Genomic DNA, 12,772 nt, shown 5'->3' on the forward strand with positions numbered 1-12,772 from the left:
AGCATCCCGGGACGGGGTGGGGGTGCCGCAGGCTCAGATCCTCCACCACACAAGCTGCCCCTCACCCCAGGCCATGTGTCACAGTGAAGCTGGGATCTGGACTCACTCCCTGCCCCAGCTTTGTGTCTGTGTGTCTAAGAATCACTGGGAGCAACAGACAATGACCTCTGACCCAGCCCCCATTCTCAGCTGAGGGGGCCGAGGTCCAGAGAGGGGCCAGCAGAGTGGAGCTGCCCATTTCCCTGGCCTCCAGACTCTGGGCCCAGCCTCTTGCATCCTCCATGCAGTCAGTTCCCTACCACCTTGTCTGTCTGGCTCTTCCCCCGTTCCCACACACACACACACACAAATGCACATACACGTACATGGACACTCACACACAATCCCTCGCACACCCAACACACACACAGAAAGTTCTTCCACAGACCCTTCCTGGTCCCAGCACAGCAGCCATAGACCACCCTCCACTGGTCTCAAGGGAGCGGGGGAGCCCATGGCCAAGCTGGCAGAGGACCCAGCGGGCGGGGCCTCCCAGGATGGGCCAGACCAAGTCCCCACTGTGGTCCAAAGGGTGCTGAGGAGGGTCTGGGGCTGAGGGTGGACTCAGGAGCCCCTACCTCCTGGCCGTGAACAGTGTCCTGGGAACAATGCACTGGACGGTAAAACATTATGGCCAAGGGCTGAGATGCCTGCAGGGGTCCAGGGAAAGACAGCAGCATCCAGTGTCAGCACTGGGAGAACATTCGAGAAAGTAATCACAGCAGCCACTGGTCACCGAGGACCGGTCAGGAGCAGGAACTCCACGAGTCAGACATTGTTTCTCCATTTCGGGAAACTGAGGCTCAGGGGGGACTTGCCCACAGTCCCATAGTCCACAGCTGGCCAAGCCAGGGCTCACATCTGGGCCGGCTGATTCCAAAGCCTCTGATCTTAACTATGATGCCAGGGACAAAATGCCGGCTGTCACTGGGACAGGCCCCTGGTAGCCCCCTCCCCGTCCAAGCTCCATGAGCGCCACCCGGCAGACACACTACCCAGCTACCTGCCCAGACTGCAATGCCCAGCAGCTCTCCCTGCCCCCTGAGAAGCAGGGAAGTGGTAGGTCCAGCTGTGGGTAATCACTCATTCATTCCTCTGGTCAGCCAGTCATGTGCTCAGTCAACAGCAAACATTTATTGAGCACATGCTAGGATGGGCGAGGCGCTGGGGATTGCTGGGTAAACCATCAGACGCCACCCCCGCCCTCATGCGGCTTGCAGGCCGTGCAGACAGACATAAAGGGACTGTCAGAATGCCAGGAGTTATGGGGCCCCCAGCAGGTCCCCTGGGAGGAGGGCATCTGAGGGCTGAGGCCACTCCGGGATGACGTGAGTCACTGCATCAGGAGCAGATGGTCCACGGACACGAGACCTGAAATATTACTTACTGCGGCAGGGGTGGTGGGCACTCAGCTCCCGTGCAGGCTGGGTTGGCACAGCTGTGTTACTGATTGATAGGCCTTTCAGGAAACAAAGACCACGAGAGAATTCAACACGCTCCTGGCTCTGGGCCAGGCCAGCCTCATCTCCTCTGCTTTGTCAAGTGTGTCTTTTTGTCTGCCTTCATTACTTGCTGGGCGCCTCTGTTTTAACTACTAGGAGGGAGCGAGTGTATATTTGTGTGTGTGTGTGTGTGTGTGTGTGCGCGCGCACACACCCAGCCTCCCTGAGCACTGCTCTTCTGGGGGCAGGAGGTAACAAGGGGACCAGCTACAGGTCCCCACTTATCCCTTCCCAGAACCCCTTGACTTTGAAGCCAGCGCCTGGAATTTTTGTCCTGTGTTTGCTTTTCCCAAAGCCAAGTCCAGAGGCAGCCGAGGGCCGTCTCACGGTCACACAGTGGGCTGAAGGCAAAGCTGGCAGTGAGGCCAGCTCCCTACCGTCCGCAGCACGGACGGCACTGAGCTGCAGGCGAGGTTCCGGGGCCTCGAGCTGCTGCCCCCGCCTGGAGCTGCCCGTCTTCTATGCCCGCCCCGCCACCTCACCTGGGGAATTCCTCTTGGTGACACCAAGGAAGGCCTTCAGGGAAGCAACAGAGAATTTCTTGAAAAGGGAACCGAGTTTAAGAGCTCTGGAGACCAACAGCAGCCAGGAGCACCCCAGGGCCTGAGGAGGGGACTTGGGGGGTCACGCAGGTTCAGGGCAGGCAGCCTAATAGCCCCCCAAATAAGCTGCTGAGTCAGAGCCTGGGGAGCCGCCACCCCTACATGCAGTGGGTTCGAGTTCCTTTCAGGTAGGAGGCCCTTCCATACCTGGGAAAACCCCTCACCCTGGTTTCTGCGGCCGCCTCCTTAGGTCCCCCCAACCCCCAGTGTCAAGCTGAGGTCATGGGCACCAAGGTCCCAAGTTCTAAACAGGATTTCTTCCCAAGCCCTCAGTCACTCAACTGCAGACGACATTGAGTGTCCCCAGTGTGGGAGGGGGACACCGAGGCTAAGGGGAGGGTTTCTTCTAAGGCTGGCTCACTCGGGCGCCACGCTGACTCTCCCAGCCCAGCCCCGGGCTCCGCGCTGCCCTCCCAAGGCCCTGCAGTGGGACTGCTGTGGTCCCGGCTCCAAGGCCCAGGCCCGATCCATCTTCCCAGCCAGAGACTCACTGCGACGACAGGACAAGGCTGGGCGGCCACAGCATTGGCCTCTGATCTCCCCTGGCCGAGTGTACGTCAGGAGGACGATGAAGAATGAACGCCTGGCAAGGAGTGGGTCACTGCCGCCCGGAGGCCCTGCTGAATTGCAGTTCAGACCTCAGCTGCCTGGGGCCGCAGATCAACAGGGCGGCCATTAATCTCTCCAGCAGGGATGAGTGGGAGGAGGGCCTGGGGGAAGGCTCAGCACTCCCCTCTGCCCTGGGCCCCTCTTCAGCTCAGCGCGCCCACTCCCTTGGGTGAGATAGGACCAGTGGGGTTGCTGCGGGCGGCGGTTGGGGGTGGGGGGTCTTGGGGCCGCCCTCTCCTTACCCACCTCTCTCTGGGTCCTGCTCATGACGTTGATGCTCATGACGTTGATTAACTCAAACTATGTGGGTGAAGGTCTCATGGTCACCCTAAGGTAAGGAAGATGTGCAGATCACAGAGGGTCTCTCCCTTCCAGGAGGAGTGAGGAGGGCTCGAGATCACACAGCCAAGAATTATCCCAGAGCAAGGGCAGGTGATACCCCTGAGGGGTGTGCAGACGGAATGAGAAGAGCTCAGGGCTTTCCTGGGAAACCAGAGCCCCTGGCAGACCGGGAGGCCCCTCCTCCCAGCAAAGGTTCCACCAGCCCTTAGACTGAGTTGAAAGCCTGTCTGAAAGGGATTTGGAGTAAGACACATGCTCCATCTGGTGGTGACAAAGGAAATTGCATCCCCTCAGACTAAGGCTGCTATTGTTGCTGTTGTGTGATTAAAAGTTAATTCATTCAATCACTTCCCAGCCTTGGTTGTTATTTGTGACAATCTGTGTACGAATTGTGGAAAATCCCAAAGTGAAGTGAAAGTTCAGTAGCTCCCAGTCAACGTGACCTTAATGGAGGGGGAAGGGAAAGTGTTGATGAGGGCTCTGAATGTCACCTGGATCTGTGGTTTCCGCACTGGCTGCTCTCCTGGGAGCTGGTTAAGCATCACCTGGCATGGGCCCATCCCAAGGTTAATATTTGATAGTTCTGGAGGGGATGCTGGGTAGCTAGTGCTTTGAACAGCACCCCAGGTTCTGCAGGGCGACAGTCTGGAAGACTGGCAGACAGAGGGCTTGCAGCAGGGGCAGAGGCGGAAGTGACTCCCTCAGGACCATTTCCCTCCAAAGCAGCTGGAATTGCCCTCTGGGTTGGCAGCTCAGGGCCTGTGTATGGAACCTTCTAGAAATGTGGCTCCTCTCCTAGGCGCTTACTTCTCCTCAGGCAGGCCGCAGGCCTGGAATACCCCTCTTCTCGTTCACCTTGCTGCTACATCCAAGAAGCTTCAGGAGACCCCTCCTCCCAAAAGCCCCGCTGGCTGGACCTGCCCCATTCCCGTTCATTTCTCCCACTGTCGTGGATGGCTCCAGTGTCTTGTGTATGGAAATACTGAATTCTATTTAAGGGTTTGGCCTCTCAGGATTTATTTGTCATGGGTGAGCCCACATTCGGAGCAGGGTGTCACAAAGACCTTAGCTCTGAGTTGTAAGAATCAGGCTTTCCCCTCTGTGTCTCCCTGGAGCTTCTCCTCCCAACCCACGGGGTCAGTGAGAAGGACTCTGAAATTGGGGGGCCAGAGACCTGGGTTGTAGCTTGGCTCCGACACAGGCTGGCAGGGTCACCTGGACAAGTCGCTGCCTTTCTCGGGACCTCAGTTTCCCTTGCTGAAAATTGAGGATTGTTTGTTTTACTCTTTAGGGGCCTTTGGTGCTCAAGCATTCTGCGAGTCTGTGAAGGCTGGTGGTCCAGGCAGCAGTGGATTATGACAAAGAGCTCAGTTCTCAAGCAGAATGCTGCCTACCCTGCCTCTGGTCCCCAAACACGCCCTCCCTGTTCGCTTTAAACTCTGCTCACTTGCTGCTGTCTTGGGTTCCCAGGCCAGTCCCGCCTCCTTCCCTGGCTGCTCCAGGACCCAGATGAGTAAACTGGACACTAGGTAGTGCCATGATCCCACCATCCCATCCAGCCTCTCGCAGAGGCCTCTGCCGGGAAGGGAGAGAGAGGGAAGAGGGGCTCCTTCCAGGGCACAGAAACTGCCCGAGGGGAGCAGCGTGCTGGGCTGCCAGGGGGCCCCAGGCAACAGGAAGTCAGGCGCTGGTGGCAGGGCCGGCCTGACACCATCCTGGGTTGAAGCTGTCCTGGGTGAGTGCCTGCCAGAGCGGACAGGGGGCTGGAGGAAACGGTTAACAAGGGGCCCACCCTCACCGTCCACTTTCTGGCCCCTGGCCCTGGGGTTAACCAAGTCAGCACCCAAATAGATGGATGAGGTTAGGTCCAGCTGAGGCCCCCTGGCCCCACGAGTGGAAAAGGGGTGGCCGGAGCTTAGCACCAGGGTCAGGAAGGGGATAGGAAGAGAGCGTGTGCTGAGGCCCCCGCCTGGACCCCTAGACCCACCCACCCTGGCACGTTGGTGCACCTGGGGAAATGGCAGAGCACATAATATGGCCACAAACAGCTACAACGCTGGCAGCCCAGGGCATGGCTGCAGCGTCTCCCACTGGAGAGCTCCAGCAGCCCCACCCAGGGCCTGGGCCGATGATCAGGCAGCTCCAACAGCCCCAGCGGCTTTGAACCTGTGACCTTCGCCTTCCCATCTTTCTCTTTGCCTGGCATTTGGAAGGCAGCCTGAGCCCTCTGTCTCTGGGGTCCTTGGCATCACTAGGAAAGTCCTAGAGGGGATGGTACTGAACTTCTTGCTTAAGTAGGCATGGGCACCTGAGCGAATGATTGAAAAACAAGGGACCGGGCTGTATGGACTCCGACCTGGAGGAGCGGATGGTGGCAGTTACAGGAGAGAAGGAGGGAGGGAGGCAGGCCAGGGAAGGAGCCGTCTCTGAGGCTGGTTTTATTATCAGCATGGGGTGGGAGGAGGCGATGCCCACCCAGGGGTCATGCGGAGCCCGGGGCTTCCTTCAGCCCGAGGGCCTGGCAGTCCCGGGTACAAAGACCTATAGCTCAGGGAGCGCTTCCCAAGCGGCCCCGGTGCAATGGTGGACATGACTGGCTCTGCAAAGACAAAGACAGGATTGGGGCTGTGAGGGGGCAGAGGTCGGGACTCTCATTTCGTTCCTTATTCATCTTACCTCTCCCTGGCATGTCTCAGCAGCCTCCCTTGGCTACACGTGCCACGCCAGGCACTTGGCCATCGTTTAAAAACATATGAGGGTGACAGACACCTGGCTGATGGATGAAAGACCCTGACGTCCTTCCCAGCTCATCCTCACCTCTTCCTTATTAACCACAGCCATCCCCGGCCACCCCCTTGCCCGCCCCTCGCAAACCTACCTCTCATTACAGCTCATCTTCGTGAACTTGCCTGGGATGGAGGAAAGCAGACAGGTAAGTTGGGGGGGGCGGCGAGTTCAGGGGTCCCTGAAGTTGTAGACCCTCCTCACAGGCCTCAGTGACCAAACTCCTCGACCTGCTCCTCCCGCCCCCGCCCCCGCCCCCGCCCCGCCCACCCCATCAGTCACCCAGGCAGGCACGCACCGGTGCTTCTTCCTGCCCCCGCAGCGGAATCGTCTGCCTTAAAGAGAGACAGGAAGTTAGTTTTCCAAGGAGACCCTCTCTGCCCTGGAGGACTCGGCTCTGTATTCCCTCCTCCCTCCCACCTGCCTGTACCGCTTGGTGTCTGCCTTGGAGGCCACAGTTGACTGTCTCTCTCTCTATATAGGGCTGCACCATAAGCAATCAGAAGCCCAAGCCAGTCGATTGGTCAGTCAACAAACACTCGCTGCAGTGGCTCCGTGGGGGAGCGCCCTGAGCGTGGGGCTGAGCCTGGGCCATTGTGGCGCCCGCTGCGTGGCGCTGGGCCTGCAGACGCTGCTCAGTAAAAGCTCTTGGAGAAGAATGGCAGGAAGTCCAGAGCCAAGAACCCTGCTCCTGCCCATCTGCCTTCCACCTCCTACGTGCTCAACACCGCCACCAGGGAGCCTCCAGGGGAATCGGGGAGACTGGCCACGTCTGCAAAGCGCAGCCGTCAGGAGGGGGGGCGCCACCCATGGATGTGTTAGGATCCCAGGACACAGGTGTATCTGCTACATTCTCTCTCTTCTTTTCATTGGTGTGTTTCCGTGTATGTTTCTTCTGGTTGCACCTGAACAGGGCTCCTGCTGTGTGCCTGCCAGGGCTGGGGCTGGAGCCAGGACCCTTTTCTCCCCTAGGACGCCCCATGCCTACGCTGGAGCGTTCTGAGTGCTTCCTTGGCTGCTGTGTCTTTGGCTGCCAGCCCTAACCTTCTGAGGCAAGTGGGATCATCCCCATTTAACAGATGAGCAAACCGAGGCCCAGAGAGTAGGGGTGCCGAAGGCCTCTGGCTGCCAGGCATGGTTGCCTCCCGGCAGCAGGCAGGGGGTTGCGGGGGGGGGGTTGCAGCTGAACCCGCTCCGCTTCCGATTCAGCTACGGAACCTCAGGCAGCTTGCTGCCCCTATCAGGGTGGGTCTGGTTTTTCATCTGCAAAATGGTGACATTGGTGGCCATCCCTCAGTGTTGCCAAAAGGATTAAATGGGCCGAGATGTAGCTCAAGCCAAGGAAGCGTCCAGATCTGGGGGAGGGGGTGTCCAGTGGAGGCTGGTTGCCTCCCTTCGCCTGGCTCCACGTGCACTGGAGCTTCCCTGGGCCACTGGAAGCCAGCTCTCCCATCTCCACAGCCTTCCCCCCAGCATCCACGGGAGGGCTCCCTGGAGGAAGAAGGAACCTCCTGGGTGGTCTGAGGACCAAGCAATGGGGCATCCAAGACTCCTCTTTCCATCAAGGTGGCCATCCATTTCCACATCCTGCGTGGGGGACGGGAGGGGGTCCGAGAAACTCACTTCCCCCTTCCTGGATCTGGGAAGGGGGCAAGAGGGCTCTCCCCCCTCCACCCCGCACCTGGGAAGCCAGTGCGCTCAGTGATGTGTCCCCATCAGCGCCCCACTTCCCACACGAAGGCCCCACTTACTGAGGATGATGATAAGCCCCACGACGAAGGCCAGGGCAGCGAAGATCAGGCCCCCGTTGCGGACAGTCTCATAGTCTGAGGGAGGAGAGGGCAAGGAAGTGGGATGAGTGATCCCAGACCCCTCCCTGCAGCCAACCTGGCAGCAGCCCTACAGTAACTGGCGAAGGTGGGGGACACATAACACAGAGCCAGGAACCGGGGTTACATGGGTGGGGGGGCTCAGGAAGGGTGCGGAGGAGGGGCCCACCAGGCTCACCATAGGAGAATGGGTCCACGTCCTCCTTGGGGCTGCCACCTGAGGAGAGAGCCAGAAGTGGGTCAAGGGTGAGTCACCGACGGCGGTGTGTTTCAGCCACAGAAACTGTGGAACTCCCATCCTTCCCATCCCAGCACCCCTAGGGGTCCAAGGGGGCCAGGTGAGGCTGGTGGAGAGACACCCACGAGTGGGGGCTGGTGAGTCCCCACTGCCCTAGGCAGCTCCCAACCATCGGCTTGGGACCAGATACTGTACCTCCAAAGCAGGGACCCACGATGCCTGTGGAGGCCCCTGGCACCTCTGGGAGGGGCTGGTTCCCTCCTCTCCTTGCTTCATACAAAAGTAGGAAAAGACCAACAGAGGCATCTCCCGTAAGACTCACCAGCAACCTCTCTCCATATAACTAATGAACTACAAGGTACTTAGCAAATATTTGTGAAGTGAACGGATGAATAAATAAATAAATAGAACCTTAACATTCACTGAACAGAAGGAGGAAACTGAGGCCCAGTTTGAAGACTCTAAAGTCCCAATAAAAGTTGGAGGCAGACCTGAGTCTTGGACCCATGTTTCTAGATTCTTCTCTCCTACATTGCTATCCTCAGGGGGAAGCAAATTTATTTCAGAAGCATTAATATATTGTGCTTACCATGTGCCAGGCTGCGGCTAACAAAGCAGTAGCTCATTTAACCACTGTAACAACCCTATGAGGCATTAATATTCTTCCAATATAGTCCATGAGAAGACGGAGGCACAGAGGGGCAAAGCAACTCACCCACAGTCACACAGCTAGAAAAGGGTCGAGCTGGGAATGAACCCAGGCAATTGGTTGTTAAGAATCTAGGTGCTTAACCCCTTTGCTGGGCTGCCTGTCACATGGTCAGGAGGAAGGAGACATTTCAAGGCCAGGTGGTTCGGTCCAGTCTCCAGCCCCGAGCAGTATCATGGCTCTGCTTCCGGCCCTGTAAACTGAGCACACTCACTGTTGGGCAGCTGGAGGGCACCTGGCCAGAGCTTTTCTGCCATGGCTAGGGGTGGCCCCTTTTCTCTGCCCTACTTGAGCCCCTTCTTGGCACTAGGGCAGCAGTGCCCAAGGTCAAAGGAACGCACCAGTCGGCACCTCCCAGGCTGTGCTGAACTGTGCCTGGGCCGTGGGGCCTGGTGAGCCCAGCTGTCCTGGCGGTACACCCGCCCTAGGCCAGGAGGGAACAGGCTAGAGGGGGTCTGCTCCTGGGCCTGTAGGGCCTGAGGCCAAGGGAGCCTATGGGGGGGCCCAGGCACCCGTCACCATGCAGAAGACCTCCGAAGTTGTCTCCCCAGATTCGGTTCAGGTCTTGTTCAAGGTCACATGGGGCATTCGTGTCAGAGCCATGAGCAAACTCACAGCTTCCCTCACCCTACCAGGAACCCGTCTCCTCCCTGACCACCACGTCTTGAGCCACTGGATGAGCCAGCCCTCACCCAAAGCCCTCGTCTTTTCTAGATCTGGCTCTAAGACCACCACAGACGACAGAAGGCCTACTGGATTCCAGGCCTGATCACCCTCGTTCGCAGGATGACTTCTGGGCGCGTGTCCTGAACTTGGGGACTCTCACCCCAAAGCCAGCCTGAAAAGGCTGAACAGAGGGGCCCACTCCTGCCCCAGCCAGCCTGACCCCCATCTGCCTGCTGCTCTGAGCTTAGATAGTCCCAAAGATACATGCAACCAGGACGGATGCAGGTCAGAAAGTCAGGATAGAAGCTCACCGCTCCCCACCCCCCAGCAGCTCCTACTGGGCGCCCAAGATTCCGCCATTCAAGCTAGATTTCTTTGGAGTTAAGGCAGGATTCTCTTTTAAAAGCATATTTTCTTAGCGGGAAGGCTGGCACGGGATGTGGCAGAGGTGGTGGGTACACTTGGAAGGCAGGGGTGCCAGGAGACGGAAGAGTGGGGTCCTGCTCACCCTCCAAAGATGGTCCGAGGCACCTAATGTTTCACACGCGCACACACACTCACCATCATCTGTTGACAATCCTGCCATGTCCCCCCGCAGACGGGCACGTCCCACTGCCCTCTTCCCGCGGCCTCTGCTTCGGGGAGAGTGCCTGGCTGTGGGGTGGCCAGGGATGGGGGGGACATTAAACATTAACAGTGCCAGGTAATATTTACCCTGGTCACAAGAAAGGCCCTGGTGTGGGTAGCGGGGCTCCTGCTGAGGCATGAGGAGGTGCAGGGGCAGCAGGGGTAGGGAGGAGTTGGCCGGCTTTCCAAACCCTCCCCAAGGAAATTTCCAGAGAGAAGTGCTGGGGACAGATCAGCCGTGGTGTCCTTCCCCCAGCCCGAGAGGTCACGGCTGCGGCTGTGACAATGGGGAAGTGGGAGTTTCGAAATATATTCCGTGTATACTACAGCCTGGGGGGCAAGGTCGGGGGTCCCATGGAGACCCCTGACCCTAGCAGCTGCCCACCTCACCCACCGCTATGGAGATCGCTGTTTCGGCTGATATGTCTTGTCTGGCACTCAAGGCTCCTCTGCGGTGGTCCCAGGGTACCCGGCCCCTCCCGCCTCACAGCCCACCTGAGCCCCCCACGCACGTTCACACCTCCAGGGCTTCGCTGCCTGGGAGCGCCCTTTCCTCTGTTATCTTCTTCATCCATCCAGGCTGCATCTAACAGCTCACACCTCAGTCAGTGTCATCCCTAACCAACCCCTCGTCTCCTGCAGCCTCTGGCACTCTCCTTCTCCAGCCGCGAAGCACAGCTTCCGTGCCAGTTTCCCACTGTTACACGGTAGGCTCCCTCGGGAGGGACCAAGCCCTGCCACAGGGAGAGCGCCTTGTTTTCACGATTTGCAAAACACGTTCCTATTAGTTCCTTGCACTTTGTGTTATTTCCCCATTTTACAGATGAGTCATCTGAGGCACAGAGAGGGTAGGGCCCTGGCTCAAGGGCACACAGCGGTGAGAGGCAAGGTGGAGACTGAGAGCCACACCCTCAGCTTTAGGAATCAGGAAATTCCCCACACTTCCAAGGCCTCCTCCCCGCCTCTACTGTGGCCCCACTCACCTTGGGGACCGCAGCGCTGGGTAGCTCACATTCCTAGCTGAGTTCTAATCGATCGAATTGGCTTCCAGTAGAGGCTGATGCTCAGTTATAGCCAAAGGGCCAAGGTCAGCAGTCAGTGCTCATCAGGGGTGGGATAGTCCTTCAGAAGGACTCCATCTATTAATCTTCCTGGAGCAGTGGCAGTGGGATCAAGGTTTGAGTTCACTTCCTGGCTCCTGCACTTGCTCAGTATATGGCCTCTGTCAAGTGACTTAACCTCTGTGTGCCTCAGTCTCCTCATCTGTAGAATGGGTTGTGATGAGGAGAAAGTGAGATAATGCAGTAAATGGTGTGGCAGGGGGCCTGGTACACAGTAAGTGTCATCATTGTTACTGTCATACACTGTCAGACCCAGAAAAGCCAACCACCTTCCAGCAGGATGAACATGAGGGTGAGATGGAAAGAGGAAATGTCACGGCCTGCAGACCAGGAGCCGAGACACCCATTCAGCTCTTCTGCTTTCAGGGCCAAGTGATGAATATTCATGAAAATACAACAGAGCTAACCTTTGGTAGGGGCTGAGCGTGTGTCAAGTTCTTGCATGCATTGTCCTGCCGAATGCACGTTTGCTCCATTCCACAGATAAAGAAACTGAGCTGGTCATTGACTCCACAACGACCCTGAAGGTGGCCAGGGCAGCGCCATGATCCCCACTGGGCAGCCCAGGAAGACTGAGGGCAGGGAGGTTGAGGGATTTGCTTGAAACACCCAGTCAGGGACAAAACCAGAGCTAGAAAGCCCCCATGGCTGTACTCCCAAAACTCCTGGGGCCCTCCACACAGACACTGGTACCTCCTTACTATACATTATCTTGGTATCTTAGTACATTTTGTCTATCTTTGTAAGCCACTGTGGATTCTTTCTGGAGTATAAAAATAGGTAGAAAGTTGATAGATAGGTAGATAGATGAATGACTATAATAGATGATAGATAGATGATGATGATGAAGATGATAGATGGATAGATAGGTAGATAGATAGGAGATGATAGAAGACAAGAGAAATAAATCAGTAGCTGCGTTTTTAACTCTATATGCAAGGTACTGTTCTAAACACTTTACAAAAATTAACTCATTTAATCATCACAGCAACTCTATGAGTCAAGGAAGGCATTACTATCATCCCCATTTTATAGATGAAGAAACTGAGGTCCAGAGAAGTAAAATAACTTGCCAGAGGTCAGGCAGCTACGAAGTGGGGGAACCAAGCTCTGAACCCAGCAGTCTGGCTTCAGAGTTCCTGCAGGTGGACAGACAGATGGACACACAGACAGAAAGGGGGCTGTTGCACAAGTTGCCTTCCCAGCTCTTGCAGCTCAGAGATGCTGGGAGCAGAGATGACGGCACGCCCAGGACCCATACCGAGATGCCCTTGTCTAGAAATCCCGCCTCTCCTTGTTTCTGCTTTTCCTGTTCTCCTGGGGAGCTGGGGGTGCACTTGAAAGCGATGGGGTGGACACCTGTGTCAGAGTCTGAGAAGGTGGGGGGATGGGGTTCAGGGGACTCACCCAGGTACCACCTGTCCATGGCAGGAGCTGCTGGCTGTGTCCTCAGTGGAAGAGAAAGTTATGAGGTGCTAGTGACCCAGGGCCTGGATGGGAAGAGTGGCCCTCCCTCCCTCCACACCCCAGCCGAGCCCACAGGCAGGAAGAGACAAAGGCAGGGAGGAGGGACTGGCAAGGGAGCCCTCATCTCGTGCCGCCTGCTGCCGGGGCCAGGCTGGGCCAGGATCCACGCGAGAGTGGGGGAGATTCTCTGACCTCCAAGGTGACCTGAGGAAGGGGGAAGCTGTGAGCCACAGCAAA

At 57.4% G+C, this 12,772-nt stretch overlaps 1 protein-coding gene across 1 annotated transcript; it reads right to left on the reverse strand.

Moving 5' to 3' along the window:
- Positions 1 to 4,774: 4,774 nt before the first annotated feature.
- FXYD2 (FXYD domain containing ion transport regulator 2) lies at positions 4,775 to 12,494 on the reverse strand (the record flags this gene model as incomplete). Its single annotated transcript, XM_079929603.1, has 5 exons — positions 4,775 to 4,837; positions 6,149 to 6,209; positions 7,626 to 7,704; positions 7,886 to 7,924; positions 12,476 to 12,494. 5 exons carry the CDS (start codon positions 12,492 to 12,494, stop codon positions 4,775 to 4,777), a joined length of 261 nt encoding a protein of 86 aa, XP_079785729.1.
- Positions 12,495 to 12,772: the final 278 nt, after the last annotated feature.

Source organism: Stenella coeruleoalba (assembly GCF_951394435.1).
Source record: "Stenella coeruleoalba genome assembly, chromosome: 8".
In the NCBI taxonomy this organism is placed as follows: domain Eukaryota; kingdom Metazoa; phylum Chordata; class Mammalia; order Artiodactyla; family Delphinidae; genus Stenella; species Stenella coeruleoalba.